Raw genomic sequence first — 19,979 nt, 5'->3', positions numbered from 1 at the left:
TTTTGCAGAAAGAGTTTAACAATTTGGTGTCAGGTTTTGTTCATGTTATACATTGCGTGTGTTTACATATCTTTAAAATTTTGAAAATGATGTGCATGAATTACATACATTAGAACAGTACTGCTTTTTGCAAATCTAAGTAGATTATATTGCACTTGATGATTGTCTGATATCTTTACACCAGATTGTTTATATGAAGCCTCCCTGGACACTTTCTGACATTCTGAAGTGTTTTAAAAAGCACTGGATTGCTGTATTTGGACAACTTGTGTCACGGAATCTCCTTCATAATGTTAATTCACTGTATGACAATCTTTATAAAGGTAAAGTGGACCTTTTTTCCTCCTTACATATCTACACAAGTTAAATTTATTTGAGTTATTTTTTATTTACACATTGAGATATCATTGCTATTGTTTACTTTTTATTATTCTGTGACATTCTTAACAATAATAAGAATATTTACTGTAAAAAATTTTAAACCTGAAACAATTTGATTTTACTGTAAGGAATGATGCTTTTTCCGTAGTATTAATATTGGTGGTTCACTAATAAACTTCTTATTTTGTAGGAGTTCCTAAATAGTTTTCAGTGTTTAATTAGTGTTGCTAACTTATTTTACTTAAATTAGCAATTATTTTAGCAAATATGATTCTGTATTAATTGCCAAGTAAATAGATACAAGAAATGGTTTTATATTGAAAATGTAACAGTTTAATTAGCTTTACTTACTTCCAGTCTCTAAGTGATTTTAGATAAATCCTGGCATCCCATTACTAATTGAAATTAATCTGCACTAATGAATGTTTGCTGACACCTTTTCGTTTTCCTTGATGCAAGTTCACATTTACCTGTCTGTGTTCAAAAGCTTTTTTTTTATCCTAGTCATATGTGACACTAGTTTCTTAAGTTATATATCAATATTCAAATTCAGGACGCAAGTCATGATGAACATATTTTTCCTGAAATTTCTTTCTGGTATAAATAATATATAAACCTTATAAATAATAATTGAGTTTAAGTTCTTTGAAATAAACATATCATAGGGAACAAAATGTCAGTGATGCTTTTATTATTCAGCAAAATCAGAGATTTGGTCAAGGGTGTTGCGCAGTACAAAAGAGGTGGTTCATGTAGGTTTTTGTCCTTCTAGAAAACCTGAGCTGTGCTGTCTTGATTTTACAGGATTGTTCATTGTGTGTTCTGCCTTTGCAACTTTTGCATGATGTTAGAGTTCTGTTTCTCTTGCTTCAATACTCTGCTCTGAGGGAAAAAGAAATTGAGTTATTCTGTTATCCAAATCTCTCTTAGTTTCCATTTATCTAGTTCATAATCTTATAAAACTAAAAATTACATTGCACAGTTTTTACTGACATTGTTAAACAGGAACAGGCTAACATTATAAAACAAGACTTTTTTGCATGTTCGCTAGGTGTTTAGAGTTCTAATGTAGCTTGTCACAGGGTAAAGCATGTTAACACAACTAAACCTTCAAGGATCTGTCCATTGCTGATGTTATTTTTGATTTGGGTTCAAATAATGAAATGCTAGTACTTGAATATACACATTTGTCTTTGCCACTTTGTTTTTTTGACAATGTCCATGGTGTGGTCTTCCTCTGCTTACTTTCTTTTGCAATTTTGCACCGAAAATTGTAACTCTTTCTAGCATCCAGCTATTCTGCTTTTATACGTCTTTCATGACAAAATGTCTCTGAGATTCACCAAGGTTAAAGCTTTGTTATTAACCAAGGGCTAAAACTGATCTTGGCAAATGATCCACAAGAGTTCAGGGATAGTCCTGAACAAAATGGGCACTTAGTTTTCAAGGAAGTTGGGTGCAACCTTTGATTATTGGGTCACAGTTTACTTCTAAATTCCAAGTAAATTCTGCATTTTTGACTCTATAAGGTACCTTAGATTGCCTATCAAAATAAGAAGGAGCCCAGCTTCTGGCTAGGATTTTTAAAGGTAGTGCCCCGTAATCTGGAATAGTCTACAGAGTATTCACCTTATCTTGTTTAACATTGCTGTTATCAAGTGACATTGAGAAAGCTTAATGAATTGGCCTGCCTTTTGTCTACCTTGGAATACCTGTCAGAAAGATTGGGGTATATGTGGCAGGTAGGCTGGGTTTGCTTGGTATTTAGGATGGATAGGTCCAGCCTTCCATTTGTTTAAACAGGCTCTGCATCTTTCTGCTACTTTTTTTATTGTTTTAGCAAATAAGGCAATGTTTGCCACTGAAGGTCTAACCAAATAACCCCACTTTGTCTTACAGTGAATTACCCATTAACAATAAAATTAAACATTTTAAACTTTCTATTATGTTTTTGCCAAGGCTCTAAACTTTCATATACTTTATTAAATGCAATCTAAATACAATCCTTTTTGAAAAAGTTGAGTTTACTTTAGTATTACATTACACTGCACAACAAAGTTTTTGCTTCTTGAACATTGTGGGGTGTTTCTTATAGATTTTTGGGTGCTGATCACGAATATCACATCAAAATTTACCCATCACGTACCATTTCAGTTTTGTCATGATTTTTTTTTTATATTTGTATCCAAACATTTTTGCTCCCGTTAGTGACTTATCAACAACAGTTTGTGCAGCCTAGGCATGTCCAGGCATGGAATCAGGCCAGGTTGGAAGCTGTTCTGTGGAAGCTGATATCCTGGGCATACCTGGGCTGGTCTGAACGAGCTTGACGCTGTCTCAGCATGCTATAAAGGTGGCTTGCATATACCGATCCTGCTCATGTTGTTAATATAGATAGTCAGTGTGTAAATGAGTACATTTGAGGGTCAGCTCAAGTTGGACAGTTGGGAGACAAAGTCAGAGAGGCGAGATTGGACATGTGCAGAGGAGGGATGCAGAGAAGGATGCTAAGGATAGAGCTGCCAGGGAAGAGGAAAAGAGGAAGGTCTAAGGGAAGGTTTATGGATGTGGTGAGAGAGGACATGAAGGTGATAGGTGTAACAGAACAAGATGCAGAGGACAGAAAGATATGGAGAAAATGATCCGCTGTGGCGACCCCTAACGGGAGCAGCCAAAAGAAGAAGAAGAAGTGTGTATGTACAGTATCAGTATAGTAAAGTATAGTATCTGTAGCAATATAACAGTAAGTAAGCTTGATGCTATAGACATTTTGGTGTCGGGCAATATGTCTCGTCAATGTCGTAACAGCTGTGATACATTCTGCTGTATCTGTGGCAAATATACACTTGCGCCTCAGAGACGTTGGATGACTACTCTTGTGAAGAAAGCTTATAATTTGTATTTCGCCTGCAAAATTGATGATCAAGACAAGGAATGGGCTCCTCACATTTGCTGTGCGACATGTGTTGTCAGTCTGAGAGCCTAACTCAGAGGCACTCGAAAGACGCTGCCGTTTGCTGTTCTGATGATATGGCGAGAACAGAAAGACCACGTGATGAACTGTTACTTCTGTATGACTAATGTGTCTGGTTTCTCTGCCAAAAACAAGAAGTCAATTGAATATCGTAATCTGCCTTCAGCAATGAGACCCATGCCACATGACGATAGTCTTCCAATTCTGAAACCACCAGAGGATTGGACCTTAGACGAACCAGATGAAGAAATTGCAATGCAGGGTATTGACAGTGACATTGACCTGGATTTTGAATCGTGCTCATCAGGCAATCCACATCTGATAACATAGTCCAAATTGAGCGATTTGGTGAGAGATTTGGGTCTGTCAAAAGCAAAAGCTGAGCTGCTGGGTTCAAGGCTGCAGGAATGGTGTTTGCTGTCACCAGGTACGAACATTTCTGTATTTCGAAGCTGAAATCATAACATAAACAAATTTTTGCACAAGTCAACCGTTTCTGTTGTGACATTGAAGGATTGTTCTCGGCCTTGAGTTGTGATCACAACCTGGAAGAGTGGTGTCTCTTCATTGATTCATCAGTGTTAAGCCTGAAAGCTGTTCTGCTACACAATGACAACATTTATCCTTCAGTACCTGTTGGTTATGCAGCACACATGAAAGAAATGTATGAGAATATGGAACTGTTGCTGAAGCACGTCCAGTATAACAGGTACAACTGGAATATATATCTGTGCAGATCTTAAAGTCATTGCTCTGTCACTAGGACTGCAGCTCGGCTATACAAAGTACTGTTGTTACTATTCTCGATAGAACTGGCCACTCCGTAAAAAGTTAGTTCCAGGTCAGAAAAATGTGGCACATGAATCGCTTGTCGACCCGGCAAATATATTTTTTCCTCCTCTTCACATAAAACTGGGACTCATGAAGAATTTCATGAAAGCACTGAACAAGAAAGGTGAAGGTTTTTGTTATTTAAGACAGATATTTCCACGAATAACTGATGTCAAGATCAAAGAGGGCATTTTTGTTGGCCCCCAGATTAGACATGTCATGAGTGACAAGCAGTTTGAAGATCTGTTAGTTGGGCTGGAAAAAATTGCCTGGAAAGCCTTCAAAGTCATTGATAATAATTTTCTGGGCAACTACAGAGCCCCAAACTACATTCAGCTGGTAGACAAACTTCTCAAAGCGTACAAGACAATGAAGTACAACATGTCACTCAAGATTCATTTCCTCCACTCACACTTGGACTTCTTCCCCCCAAATCTCGGTGCTGTCAGTGACGAACACGTTGAAAGGTTTCACCAGAACATTGCTACAATGGAGAAACGATACCAGGGCAACTTGAATCCGTCAATGCTTGCTGCCTGCTGTTGGACACTGCAACGTGATGCACCAGACATTGAATACAAAAGAAAATCGGGAGCAAAACACTTTTAATTCTGCTGAATTTAATAGCTTATGCGAAACATAAATGTGACTAAATACGTTATTGTCAGTAAACCTATAAATGTCTATTTCTAAGAGTTCCTTCGTGATGCTGTAAAACCAAAACTATATTTGTGCATACCCAGTAAGTACCTGTCACAATCTGCAAAAACTTTTCAGGAAGCAAGACTTTTCAAAAAAATTGTTGTGCAGTGAATTGTTTGGGTTGGGGGACTAATAACTCTTGTTTTGTCAACAGGACAAAACATTGACAGACCTTCTATTAAGATTATACTCCAAGATGCCCTACATGTTCTGTATTCTTTCAGTTCACGATCAAGTTATGATGGTATTCTCTCTGAGGCCTGTGCAACACTTAGTCAATTAGCACAGTGCGTGTTTCAGGTAAATATGAATACAGTATTGGGGTGGGGATCGATCTGTTCTTAACTCAATTTTTCTTTTTGTAAAAACTTGATTGCTTTGTATGGATTGTAATAAAATTAATAAAAATAAAAAATGAAATAAAAAAATATGCATACAGTTATCATGTATAGGTATTTTATCTATAATACTATTATAAACTATAAATATAGCTGTAAATATTATTTATATATAGTTATTATTTATATGATTATATATGCATTTAGTTATTATTACAGAAGCACCATGCTTTTCATATTTTGCCTGAATGCTGTTGACTATTCCATGTTTTACATCTATTTTAAAAAACACCAACAGTACATTTGACTTTCATATTACTTACCTTGATTTGTGGCCAAATCACAGAGTATGTTTAGTTTGCATTTTTGCTCTATGTCCTCATGGTTTTTATCAGTTAATATGATTTTTCCAAAGGTGTACCTATTGAGTTGACTGGAGAATCTAAATTGACCTAACATAAGTAAGTGGTTTAGTGCAGTCTGTTTTGTATAGGATTAGTTCCTTCCTTGTACCATGAGTTCCAGTACGCTATAGCAGCCTCCACCTCTAACTGCAAAGGAAAAAGAAGTAATAGAAAATGAATATATGCATATTGAAATACTTTGTAATTTATTCTTTAGTTTTAAACCCTCTACTTATAGTATTATAGCTTACAGTATCTAAACAAACATTTTCATTATTAGAGGATACATTCTGTATCTTTTCAAGTTGAAGTTATTTCTTCACAATCATGGCGTACCATGATTGTGAAGAAATAGCTTCAATTTGAAAAATACCAAACTTTTCCATTAAAGAGAGCAGTCTAATGCAAAATCACAGGAACTCCCTGGTCCACTCTGTCATTTATGCTGAAGAAAGACCATTCAGTTTTTGAACTGCAAGCTAACCATTTTTTTTATAGAAGAGTAAAATAAAGTAAGAATAAAAGTTTTTTCTTTAATATAGAATATGATAATTGATGTATAATTAGTCAATATAATCTAACGATTGTAAAAATAACAGTTTTGTATCAGTACCTTAATACATAGTTTACTACTGTGGTTAATGCCCCTTCCTCTATTGACCCACTATAGTTGGTAATTTTTTTATTTTTTTATTTTTTTATAAATCATTAGCCAAATCATGTAATAATCTTGGCTTTAATTTCTAAAATTTCTTATTCCTCCCCTTCAGCTGTACCAGATTCCTGTCTGTATTCAAATAATTATTTTTATCTAGTTTCTTTCCAAATATTCTTTTTTTGTTAGGAGCTAGTAAACAATAAAGAGTCTCAAAATCTAAAAGAAATTAATGTAAAGGATCAAAAAATTGCAAAATTGAATTGGTTTCCTAGCATTCCAAATTTATTATTATTTTAACAGAAGCAAATAAAAGTAACTTTCACACTATATAAAGAGTTAGTATATGCCATTTAAGTAAATGGCACAATACATTAAATTATATATTGACTTCAAATGTAAACATTGGTTGTCAGGAACCATTGTTGTGTACATATAAACCTCCGTTATGTTCACTTTATCATGCTGTAGTGAAATTGGTAGACTTTTCTTTTTGATTCACTTTCTGGTATGCTTTTCAGATTTAACTCTTCTTTAATAAGCATAATGAGAAATGCTGCTAGCATGACAGCATGACGGTGTCTGTGTAATATACTGTAAACTAATCGTAGCTGATTTTCAAAAGAATTGTAGAATTTAGAAAATTGCACTGGAATTAAAAATTCTGTGCACATTCTGCACTGAACGGTGGTGAATCTCAAGATATGCACTGCATATAAATATGTAATGTGTTTAGCTGTTATTTACAGTTTGCCTATCTTATATTTAAAAAAATTATAATTGTATTTGTAATGAAATATACTGTATATATTTGGATATGCTATAAACACCATTCTTTTCCATTTCAGTCTGACTCAAAAGTTGTAGAGAATTACTGTACTGCATTTGAAAACAAACGTCCAAGTATTACTGTGATGTCTTCTGAAAATCAGCCAGTAATGTCAGGTGATTATGAATCTTCACAACAAGCTGTCTGCCACCAAGATATATGGGCAGTGTTTGAAAGGATATGGAATGCAGTGTGTCAGTACAGGTACAAAAGATACTAAGCATTTCTTATATATACACTAGTCAAGATGTGTGTTGATTTAAAAAAAAGTCCATATGCAAAATGAAAGTGCTAATATTGAAATATAGGCATTCTTCTTTCCTGGAAAAAAATAATAGTTTTCTTTGTAGAATTGCTTGTCTCAGAAATATGGTTCAGTCAAGAGGAATCATAGTGCAGATCAATAACATATTTCAAGGGTTATGTTGCTTTGCTGCAGCAAATTTGATCACAAAAGCTTGGTCCCCTTATTCCATTATTTGTCTTGTTTTGTATACTTTACTAAAGGAACACATAAAACTCTTATCCTCTGGTCTAAATCAGTTTTTGTAATATGCTAAAAAAATAAAATCTCAAAAAAAAAAATAAGAACTAATAGGAAAAAAGTTTACTCTTATTAATGATTTTTTTTTTTTTTATTATTTTCAGCAAAGCTATTTTTGAAACGTTCAACTATCCATGTACATTGGAAGCTGTGCTGCCTGACACAAATCGCCCAACTCCCCATGAAGCATTTGTCTGCTTACAGAAATTAATGTTACTTGGGAAAGAACTTCTGAATGCCTTTGAGAGGTAAGGAAAAAGAAGGACTTTTGAAACTTCTTGTAATATCATGACTTAACCCTAAGTTTTGTTCTTCTCAGTAGATATGCAATGTCCCTTTTTATCATTTTATTTGACTATGATTGTAGAATTGTTTGAAACATGGGTCATATGAAGTAATTAAGCTTTTAGAGCAGGTAATAATGGTGGTTGACAGAGTACTACTGTAGAATTAAGAATCAGGGATCAGTAAAAGATAACCAAATTCAGTTTGGTTTCTTACCTTGGAAGGAAGCAACAAATGTTATCTTTGTTGTCTGGCAATTGTAGGAAAAGCACTAGGTGAAGGGAAAGAAGTTGTATTTTGTACTTGCAGATCTGGGGACTGAGTGGTATCTTGGTCTGGAATCCCTACAGATTTTATTTTTTTTTTCTCCAGCCTTTGGAGGTTTTTTTTTTTGTTTTTTCTGTCCACCCTGGCCATCGGACCTTACTTATTCTATGTTAATTAATGTTGACTTATGTTTATTTTTTATTGTGTCTTCTATTTTTCTGTTCTTCATTTTGTAAAGCACTTTGAGCTACATTTTTTGTATGAAAATATGCTATATAAATAAATGTTGATTGATTGATTGATCTGAAAAGGTATTTGAAGTGGGTGCTGTCAGAGATAGTGAAGTGAACTTTAAAAAAGTTAGGTGTGGAGGAATGGGTTATGCCTGGAGTTATGTCAACATATGAGGAAACAGGAGCAGTGGTTATCGAGAGTTTCAAAGTCAAGGTGGGGCTAAACTGTAGATCCATTCTGAGTATGTTGCTTTTTGTGATATTGAAGGAACTAAACAGAGAATAATCTCATATTGATGGCAAAAGGTGATGCAAAGATAAAAGTACTGACAACAAAGCTAGTTTGGAAGCAAAAATAAATGTAGGATAGATGTGCAGGAGGAGTGCAGAATGTAGATATAGTGTGTGTAAATGTAGATATCTGCATAGACAGTTTTTTGGGGAAGTTCTACACTTATGTAGCATATTGAGTGCAGATGTGGGTGCAGACACAAAAGTGACATGCTAGGAAAAGGTTGCATTGCAAAATTTCTTGATACTGCCTCCTGGATAATATAATAGCTATGAATCTTATACAGATTCATTTTGTTAGTGATATACAATTTCTAATAGATTTTAAAGAAACACTTTGCACTTACTAATTTTAACAAGAAAGCTTTAAATATAATAATACAGTGACAGTAGAACCCTCTGCAATAACCTGCACAAAACGTGCCCCAGCCTGTGTTGTCTGATATCCCATTATTAGATTAATGTTTATTTCATAACGTCCAAGCAGTATGTAGTACAAAATCTAATGCAAACTCTGTCTCTCTATCTCTGGTGATTTAACAACCATTTTCTGGCAGTTTGCTCCTGGAATTCTGTGGGTATTATAGCAAATATATTTATAATCAGATGCCTAACATACCACCAGCCTCATGTAGTTGCCTCTTATGACACTATGGTGAGACAGTGACCATATTCTAACCCCAGATCATATGGGTGAAAGCAAACTATGTTGACAAAAAAGAGATTTTTGCCTTGATTACTCGTAGTAATGTTGATCATTATAAATTACATGTTAATAAAGCTTTTAGTCAAAAATCATGGTGAAACCTATAAAACATTGACCGTGAATAGAAGTGTGAAAAGAGGAAGCTGAGGAAGAAGAAGAAGAATCACTAGGGAGCACTAAGTAAGGCAAGGCAAAGTAAATTAATAGTTTAAAATTATTTCTTTATATCAAGGTGCCTAAAACATTGTAGTAATAAAGATCTGCTTCATTTTACAACATAATTCACCTGCCATGTATTGGTCTTTTGTTTTTTGCTTATTTGTTCTGAAAGTTATATTTGGTGGGATTAATCTATCTTGAACATTTTTTTCCATTGATATAAGTCAGTTTGGCGATTCTAAATTGTCCCTGGTGTGTGTGTGCCCTGCGGTGGGCTGGCACCCTGCCTGGGGTTTGTTTCCTGCCTTGCGCCCTGTGTTTGCTGGGATTGGCTCCAGCAGAACCCCGTGACCCTGTAGTTGGGATATATAGCGAGTTGGATAATGGATGGATGGATAAGACAATTTGCTCATCTGAGCCCCAGTGGAGCTCAGTGTCTGTATGTCTGTCCCATAGAAGTTTCCATTTGAGTCTCTTTAGAAAATCATATCGCTTAAGTGTTATGCTGCTGTCTTGCCAAGTATTGTTTGGTGTAACATTTTTGCACAGTCATGACTTATAAGTGTTGATGGGGTTCGTGTCACCTTTTAATAGATTTGAGAGAACATCATCTTTTTGGACAGAACTTGCTATAATTTATGTACTGTAAAATACACATATACAGAGCAGCTGTTATTTAAATATCCTATTTCAAATAAAAAACATAAACGGGGCTTTATTTTGTCAATAAACATGGATTTCAGTACAAATGTATATTTCAGAAAAAACTGACGTGATGTTAATACTGTAGCTTGTGTTTTCAAGTAGTGTACAGTACATTCACAGATGTACTGAAAGTGTCATTTTGTATGGAGGAATATTTCGGACAAAATGAAATAAATAAATAAATGCGTAAATAAATAAAAGTACTGTGAAATGTGAGCATAAATAAATAAATGTGTCATGAAATGACAGCCTTAATAAATAAATATGTCATGAAATGAGAGCATAAATAAATAAATGTGTCACGAAATATGTTTTTCGTTGCTCATTTATTTATTTCATTTTGTCCGTAACATTCCTGCAAACCGTCATGAAATACGGCTTGAAATAAAACTGTCACTTTCACTCATCAAAGTTGAGAGGGTGGGCTCTAACACGCCCTCTAGTTACTGATTGGTGAATCGATAGCACAAGAATTAACTAGAAAAATGCTTACTACTGCCGATTAAATGGATTCTGCCGAAGATATTACGTATTTCAGAGAGAGAATTGAAGATTTATCGGAAGAAATTACAATGTTGGCGGCCCTTTTAGAACTGAGTATTTGACCCTTGTTTTACGAGTAGAAAGTCAGTTGCATATTCAAGAGCTACTTTTCAAACAACTGTACAGCTCTGATCAGTGGTAAAGTTGTTCAGTTCAAAATATTAGGTGGAGCTGCTTTGGGCATTCCATGTCAAAGTACCTAAACTAATACAGCCGTTGCAGCTTACCGTATATCAAACTGGCTCATTCGTCTTGTGATCGTCTTCTGATACATCATACAGATCTGCAATCTGTTGTACTTTTAAACCGCATAACAGAAGGTGTTCTATTGACTCAGCTGGATTGTCAAAGGATGGATGTCCAGAGCAGGGTCCACCTGTTCTTCGATAATTTCAAAACAGTTTCATCTATATCGGAGTCTAAAAGGGCCGCCAACATTGTAATTTCTTCCGATAAATATTCAGTTCTCTCTCTGAAATATGTAATATCTTCGGCAGAATACATTTCATCGGCAGTAGTAAGCATTTTTCTAATTAATTTTTGTGCTATCGATTCACCAATCAGTAACTAGAGGGCGTGTTAGAGCCCACCCTCTCAACTTTGACGAGTGAAAGTAACAGTTTTATTTCAAGCCGTATTTCATGACGGTTTGCAGGAATGTTACGGATTAAAATGAAATAAATAAATAAGCACTAAAACATATTTTGTGACACATTTATTTATTTATGCTCTCATTTCATGACATATTTATTTATTAAGGCTGTCATTTCATGACACATTTATTTATTTATGCTCACATTTCACAGTACTTTTATTTATTTACGCATTTATTTATTTATTTCATTTTGTCCGAAATATTCCTCCATAATTTTGCAAGTACTTGTATTACATAATAATCAGAAATCAGTTATGCTGCACTAATACTGTAACAGTGACCATGAAGGAGTCACTTGTATAAAGTATATACAGAATGCAACATGAGAACCATAAAAGATACCACCTGGATATACAGTACAATTGACAAATTTTAATGATGTTGAAGGCTGAGGACTAGAATAAGTAATTGGCTTGTTAGAAAATTTTAGGTGCAGTTATGTGCATTAGCCATGATTTCAGTGAATTGCTAATGATGGCTTTTTTGTATTACTTTCTTAACAAGTAATACAGAAAAGTGTATTGATTTTTTAAAATGTAATATTTTGAGTTGTGAACATATTCAAGAGTTTTAAAAACAGTTTTATATTGCTAATTGGCCACCCAAACTCAAAGAACAATCCATTACAGTAATCCCTCGTTTATCGCGGGAGAGGGGCCGGCCGCAATAACTGAATTTCCGCGAAGTAGGGACACCATATTTATTTAAATATTTAATGTGTATTTGGACGTTTTTAAGCCCTCCCTATACTGTTTACAACCCACCCTTTACTCTATTAATAACAGGGAGAACTGTTAAGCAATATGAAATCGGTAGATAAGTTTACAGTTACTGTATAGCGAAGTACACGTACCTATATATGACGTGATGATGGTGAAGAATATGCTGTGCAGTAAAAATGATGATAATGAAGGTGATGATGACTTTTATTGCGCAGCCTATGACTGTATTTTACGTCTCTTCAGACGGCAGTGCCATTTCTTGGGGCATCTCTTCCATGGTTTCCAAAGGTGTATCTGTAGTAGTAGGAACTGGCTCTTTTTTGCGAGGCTGCAAAAACAATGTGATCGGCAGTTGCTGCCGCTGCTTCTTTTTCCAGTCGAAGAGCAGCTTGTAGGCGGTCACGACGTCGTCGACCTTGTTGCAAAATTGGACCGATCGAACCATATCGTCGTCCCATTCCTGTGACCTCTCTTGCAGATCCTTAGCCAGTATGCAACCACAGCTGTGAACGTTCTCCCTTCCTTCAACATATCCAGAAGTTTCACCTTCTCAGCGATCGTCATCATTCTTCGTTGACGTTTAGGCTCACCACCAGCCTTGGAAGAAGGAGCACGTTTGGGAGCCATTGCATGGGGTGAAAATTGAAGCGAAGTTCAACACAATGAAACCACAAAAAAATCACACACAGTACAGTGTAAAGTAAACCACTCGGCGAGAAGGCTTGAAGCAAAATGACTGCGACAGAGAGACAAGGGGAGGTGCTGTGGGATCTGGGTATCAGTCAAAGCACCAATCACGGGCCCGATTAGAAAGCTGGAAGCTGTGATTTGTCGTCTCCCTCCCATGTACCAATCACAGCCCATTTTACAACGCACTCAGTCACCGAACTTGTTTTGTTGTTCTTAGACTAGGAAATAGTACTACTATATATTTAAAAACCCGCAAAGTCATGAATCCGCGAAAAGTGAACTGCGAAGTAGCGAGGGATTACTGTATTGGTTTTCATAAATGTTCTGAGTAATCTGAATTAGAAGACATATATTTGTAAATGTTTCATGTTTATTGAATAGTTTTCTGTACCATACTGCCTTTTAACATTGCTCATTGAAATTGCTTGCCGTCTTTTTCAATCACAGTAAACCTTGTTTCAGTAAGTCATTCTTATTAGTTTTATTTTTCAGACATTGCCTTTCCCGTTTAATTGGAAATGTGTACATTTTAATCCCATCTCCTAATCTTTTAATTGAACGTGCATAAAAGGAATTCGCCCAATCTTTGAGTTACAGGTAGATATTCAGTTACAGATCAAGTAGTTACTGTTGCCATAAGAGGATATTTAAGCCTAAAAGGAAATGGCATTAGCTGTTGATGTTACTGTATTTTGTCTCCTTTCATTAGTAGTCTATTTAATTTAGGAGGACCGCCTTAATATGCTTAATAAAAGTCACGTAGGTCAGCATCTGAGATAATTCTAAGGAGATCAGGGTAATGACCTGAGTTTCCTTTTGGGTTTGTCTAAGGAGACTAGGGTAATGAACTAAGTTTCCTTTTGGATCTAAAGGGAAAAGTAATTATATCTCTTGCATTATATTTTTGCCTCCTCCTGATGTAAATGTTACTCAATCTGGGAGGGCAGGTAGGCATCATCAGTTTCTGTTTTTGTTTGTTTTTTTTAACTTGTCCAAAACATTATTAAGAATTAATCAATTTTTCTGCACTTACTAGAACATTGCCGTAATATATGAAAATGTATAGGAGTCTGCTATTTTCTCTTATGCTGTCTTATCTATGCATATAGTAGCTGAAGTGAGGACTTCATATTGTTTTTATGACCACTTTTTAAGCACAGATCATCTGTCTGAGGAACTATTGCTCAGACAATGATTAGGGTTAATCTTGGCCTAGAAGAAGTATTAACTAGAAGCAAATAAAGACGTTTTCAAGGAAAACAAAAATAAAATATTTAATTTTTGTAGAACTTGGAAGAATTGTGTGGATTGTACTTGTGGTATAGCAGAATTACATAATAAATATGATTTTGTACACTCTTATGTCTAACAGTATGACTTGATCAGGCAGTATTGAATGTTGCTTTTATTATCACCAAAAATAAATGTAATTTCTGAGAAGAACCCTGCAGTACCTTGCCAAATATTTATTTTAGCATTAGCTGATGTATTCTTGCTTTCTTTTGCTTCTTATTTGGTAGCCTACTGTTCTCCTGTATTTCTAGCTTAATAAATTGAAACTCTATAGAGTAACTCATTATTCACCAAGTTATGGTAGGTATATATATATATATATATATATATATATATATATATATATATATATATATATATATATATATATATATATATATATATATATATATATACATATACATATACATATATACATACACACACACACACAATAATCCCTTGCTATATCGCGCTTCGACTTTCGTGGCTTCACTGTGTCACGGATTTTATATGTAAGCATATCTAAATATATAACGCAGATTTTTTGCTGCTTCGCGGGTTTCTATGGACAATGGGTCTTTTTACTTATGGTACATGCTTCCTCAGTTGGTTTGCCCAGTTGATTTCATACAAGGGATGCTATTGGCGGATGGCTGAGAAGTTACCCAATCAGAGCACACAGTTAAGTTCCTGTGTGCTGATTGGCTCATCGACAAAGCGCCGAATTCGATTGCACTGCGTTAACCAGGAAGTCTTGTCTTGCTCATTCAGCATCAACGTGTATCGCTGTGTAAAGAGTTATCTTTTGTGTTTATCTTTGTGCATAGTCAAGCCCTTCGTTATGTCTCCAAAACGATCTGTCTATCGTAATGGCTGTAACATATGTGATATCTTTTAAATAATATTTAGGTTTTACTGTATATAAACAGTGAGTTTACATACATAATTTCAACAAATCTTACCTAATATCTAAGAAAATACAAAGGGTTACGCTGTGTAACCATGAGGGAAATGTTTATAAGAGTGTGGGAGAGTTTATAAGGGCTTAAAATATATAAAAATAACCATAGGAGCATATGTATTTTACTTTGCGGGTTTTCGCCTTTCGCTGGGGGTTCTGGAACGCAACCCCCGTGATAAAGTGTATATATGTGTGTGTGTGTGTATATATATATATATATATAAAAGGCTGTTTATATCATCAAGTGAACAATTGTATAAACAAAAAAACTTCCTTCACAGTCTTGAAGCTCTCTTAATTTCACTCCACCTTGTTTAATAACTTTAAAAGGCTATCAAGGTTATGGGTGAATGTCCAACACTGTAGTGTTTAATGAATTACGTTTAGTTACCTAGGAGACAGCAGACTAAAGTAAGACCATCTGTGTGCAAACATTCTGTTTTGTCTCTGAAATGTAATCCTTTACTTGGAAAAATAAATTTTATGTTTGTAAAAAATACAAAAGTTTGCTTTGCAGTCTGTGTTTTTACATTTCTTTTTGGTACAATAGGTTTGATTCAGTAGAACTATTACAGCTATAAAGACCATTTGGTTTTCCATCCATCCATTTTCCAACCTGCTGAATCTGAACACAGGGTCACGGGGGTCTGCTGGAGCCAATCCCAGCCAACACAGGGCACAAGGCAGGAACCAATCCTGGGCAGGGTGCCAACCCACCACAGGACACACACAAACACACCAAGCACACACTAGGGCCAATTTAGAATCGCCAATCCACCTAACCTGCATGTCTTTGGACTGTGGGAGGAAACCGGAGTGCCCGGAGGAAACCCACGCAGACACGGGGAGAACATTCAAACTCCATGCAGGGAGGACCCGGGAAGCGAACCCGGGTCACCTAACTGCGAGGCAGCAGTGCTACCACTGCACCACCGTGCCGCCCACCATTTGGTTTTACACATCAGAAATGGAAAATGATTAATTTGTCCTTTCTGTAGTTTTTGCAAATGGTTTACTATATTTCTGACTTTTAAAACATATGGGGTCTTTTGACATCATTTTGCACCAATGTGACTTGGTGATCCGCAACACACTGATTAAATCAATTTTATCCAGTGAACCCTGTTCATATTAACACAAAGAAGCATAAACTGTGTTTTTTTATGTGACATGCTACATAGCTTCTGCATGCACATACACCAAAGCACACCAATATGTATATTTGTGTGTTCTACCACAGGAATACACCCAATCCAGGAAACCAATTTCTTATCATTCCAACCAGTCTTTCCTGCTTCTTGCAGATGATTATAGAACACACTTACTTTAACCACATGGAGGAATGTACAGAATATTGTTTGTCTCCAAATGTGTCTTTGTAATGGCAGTCATCATGATTGCCATTATGATTGGCAAAGCAGACATCACATTACCAAACCAACAACAACACGTGGCTCATCACAATTACTGTATATGACAGCAAAATAACTGAACTGAAAAACCCAGTCATTTTATTTAAAAGTACAGTGTAGTTTACCAGGGATAAAAGATAATTCAATTTGATTGCCTCACTTGGTACTAGTTAATTAACTAATGTATTAATAAGTTAATGTTAAGTTGAAACATATCCATACTGAACAAAAGAACAGTCTTTCAATTATTACTTAGGACACTTCTAAGGCTTCTAATTTTGCAGGAATGTTGGGCAATATTGCATGCACTGCTCTATTGAGATCTATCCACAGATTTTCAATGATGTTTATGTCAGGGGACTGTGAGGGCCGTGGCAAAACCATCAGCTTTAACCTCTTGAGATATTCCATTGTAGATTTCGAGGTGTATTTTGGATCATTATCTTATTAAAGGATCCATACTCCATTTAACTTCAAAATTTTTACAGATGGTGTGATGTTTGCTTCAAGAATTTGCTGATATTTATTTTACGGTTTTTATTTGCCTTTCTAGCAATCCAATAAGCATTTCTTTCAAAAAGAAAGTTTTTCTTGGTCTTCCAGACCTCAACTCGACCTCCACCTTTCCTGCTAATAATATTTCCTTTCTTAATAATATTATAAACTGAGGAAACAGCTACTTGAAAACACTTTGCTATCTTCTTGTAGCCTTTTCATGCTTGGTGAGAATCAATTGTTTTATTTATTCCTAGGAACCTGCTGATTGTCAGGACAAGGGTTGAGGAGTCAGAAAATTTATATAGTTTTGCAGTTTGCATCTCCTGCGGTTTCCTAACAATGACTGTGTGCAAGCCATAGTCGTAATGAGCTAATTAAGTCCGAGACACTGGGAAAAGTGATCTGAGACCTCAGATATCTTGGGGTGCCCAAAGTTTTAAATGGTACCCCTTTCCTTTTTTCACTGTGCAATTGTACAAAACACAAACAATACACTAATCTTGCATTAAATGCTGAAAAGAAATGTGTCATCTTTAACTTTATGCCTTTTGGTGATCAGTTCATGTTCTGTTCACTTAAATATTCACAGTAACAGAAATTTTAAGCAAGGGTGACCAAACATTTGCTTCCACAGTGTGTGTGTATAATATATAATTTACACCATTGTCCTTAAGCATTTGCTTTTTTTGTTTAGTTATATAGCATTTTTGTATAAATAACAATTTAAGCCCCTTTTTCTTTAATGCTAGGGTTCTGGAAACAAATGTATGTTTTGAAGATGTGCAAGCCCTTCATAACTGTATCACCAACTGTGAGGTAAGAAGCATTTTATTAATGTAAAACTGATACTAGATAAAGAGGCTCTATATATACCCTCCCATCTTTCCTTTATATTTAAGGTTAAAGATGTTCACAACCTAATTTTTCTTTTCTAAGATGAATCAATTGATATTATTTTCTATATGTTGTAATTGCTGAGTAAATAGTGTAATTAATATTTATTTCTTTTCCCGGCGGCACATACACACTTGTTTGATTAGAGTAGCAATTCTGTACGAACACTGATGTGTGGTCCAGAATTTAGCTGAACTTCTTATTCACCAAAAACTATGCTGAAATTTCTGAAATGTTTTTGTTTTAGATCACTTCTGTTGATCAAAGGTTCACAGCCCAGAGGTTATATGAATGCATTAGCCAATACGAATACAGGTAAGGTGAATTATGGTCATTTAATCATGTTGGATACAAATGAAAAACAAACTCATTTTTAAACACAAAAGTGTGAGGTTGTATGAGAACGTTTGGTTGCATTTTGACAGATCCCTGCCATTCACAATTAAAAATTTTTTAGTGTAAACTGCCCTTTTTATCGCGTGCATTTAAAAATGGGCAAATAGTTAATCTGTAAATCATTTTCAGCTTTCCATTTAGTTGCTAATTTTTTATGATTTCTTGCAAATGTATATGTAGTCTTCACATATTGTAAACAAGTTTCAGTTGCAGAAATACTCGCTCTTCTGGCCAGGAATCTTTCAACAGGCCACAAAAATAAATAAACAAGCAAATAAATGAAAACAGCCAAAGGATATTCTTTTTTGTAACCCGTTTGATCCAATCTAATATCACATGAAGCCAAAGCTTATCTGATAAACCAATGGCAAAAGGCAGGAAGCAATTTTTGATGGGATGCCACTCATCATAGGGTTCATTCAGAAGCCCACCAGCTAGTGGGCTAGTTCATAGTTGCTAGCTACCCTAACGCTCATGTCCTTGGTACATAAGAAGAAAGTCTTAGACCCAAAACTCCGTACAGACGTGGTAATATTTCCTAACTTAACACAGAAGTTGACTTTCTCAACTTCTCAACTCAGGTCTTCTGGAGTGGTGAGGCAATAACACTAACCACAAAAGCATGTGGATTGCTGTATCAGAATTACAGTGCGAGTTGAGTAAAGGTGCCATCAATGTAAAGTATTGATATGAAGTATATAATATGGTACAAGAATAATGTTTAATGTATATGATACCAACCCAGTATTAGAAGATAAATTACACTAATGATTGATTATTGAAGTCCAGCATCACTCAGTCTTTAACTGTGGGGAAAAAAAGAGACAATAAACAAATTAATTTGTTCTCCTCTCCTTTTGCTGCAGCAAGAAAATGTTTTTTTCAGTGTCGCCTTGTTTAATTTGTGTAGGTAGCTGTTAGTAAAGAGTATGGATTTTTATGTTTATATTATGTTCTTTGTATTTTAAATATATGTTCTAAGCATATTTACAGCCAGATATTTCAGTTATTTGTTTCAACATATTTCAATGTGTGCTTTTAAAAAAGCTTCTTAGTTTCTTGTGATATAATATAGGAGAAAGTACTATATTGGGTTCAATACAGATACTCGCATTTTAAGCATCACTAAATGTGATTTGACCTTTTCCAGTAGGATATCTGTACCTGTATGTATTTGGTATGCATTATATTTTATTTTGAGTTGCTTTTTCCAGACACAAAGTCCATCAAAAGATACCTACATATATTCACTCACACATAGTATATTCGGAACTGACCAATATAGGTTTGGTAAGATGAGAGTGTGGACAAAGCTGTAAGAATCATGCAATTATCCTAGCAATTTTATGTATTTTAATACATTGTTTACAATTTCTAAATTTTTATAATGCTTTAATAAAAATTGGATTTTAATAACAGTCTTTCCATCCATTTTCAATCTCTTTCCACCCAACATCACTTTAGCAGGAAACCAGGCTCTATAAAGGCCATGGCTAATGGTGAATGAGGAAATATATTAAAAGCTTGGCTGCTTTCTGTCAATCCCCATTGCAGCTACTGTGGATGAGTGTGATGTTCAGTGCTTATGCCGCACAATATTATCAGTGCTTTTAAGTGCTCTTGGATACT

General features: G+C 35.2%; 1 protein-coding gene across 5 annotated transcripts in view; it reads left to right on the top strand.

Annotated features, from left to right (window-relative positions):
* Positions 1 to 19,979, top strand: part of swt1 (SWT1 RNA endoribonuclease homolog) — a 121,301-nt gene that overhangs the window by 77,394 nt on the left and 23,928 nt on the right. For 4 of the 5 annotated variants that reach the window (XM_039735728.1, XM_039735730.1, XM_039735729.1 and 1 more), the window contains 6 exons: positions 185 to 323; positions 5,043 to 5,188; positions 7,134 to 7,318; positions 7,763 to 7,906; positions 17,810 to 17,876; positions 18,202 to 18,269. In XM_039735728.1, the coding sequence (XP_039591662.1) occupies positions 185 to 323; positions 5,043 to 5,188; positions 7,134 to 7,318; positions 7,763 to 7,906; positions 17,810 to 17,876; positions 18,202 to 18,269 (749 nt within the window). Of the gene's footprint in view, positions 1 to 184; positions 324 to 5,042; positions 5,189 to 7,133; positions 7,319 to 7,762; positions 7,907 to 17,809; positions 17,877 to 18,201; positions 18,270 to 19,979 lie in introns of those variants that run through there. The other variant, XM_039735733.1, reaches the window with a different exon arrangement.

This window comes from Polypterus senegalus, chromosome 14 (assembly GCF_016835505.1).
Source record: "Polypterus senegalus isolate Bchr_013 chromosome 14, ASM1683550v1, whole genome shotgun sequence".
Classification (NCBI taxonomy): Eukaryota; Metazoa; Chordata; class Cladistia; order Polypteriformes; family Polypteridae; genus Polypterus; species Polypterus senegalus.
Note: the sequence above shows the minus strand (reverse complement) of the source record. Positions and strands in the feature narration are given on the sequence as shown.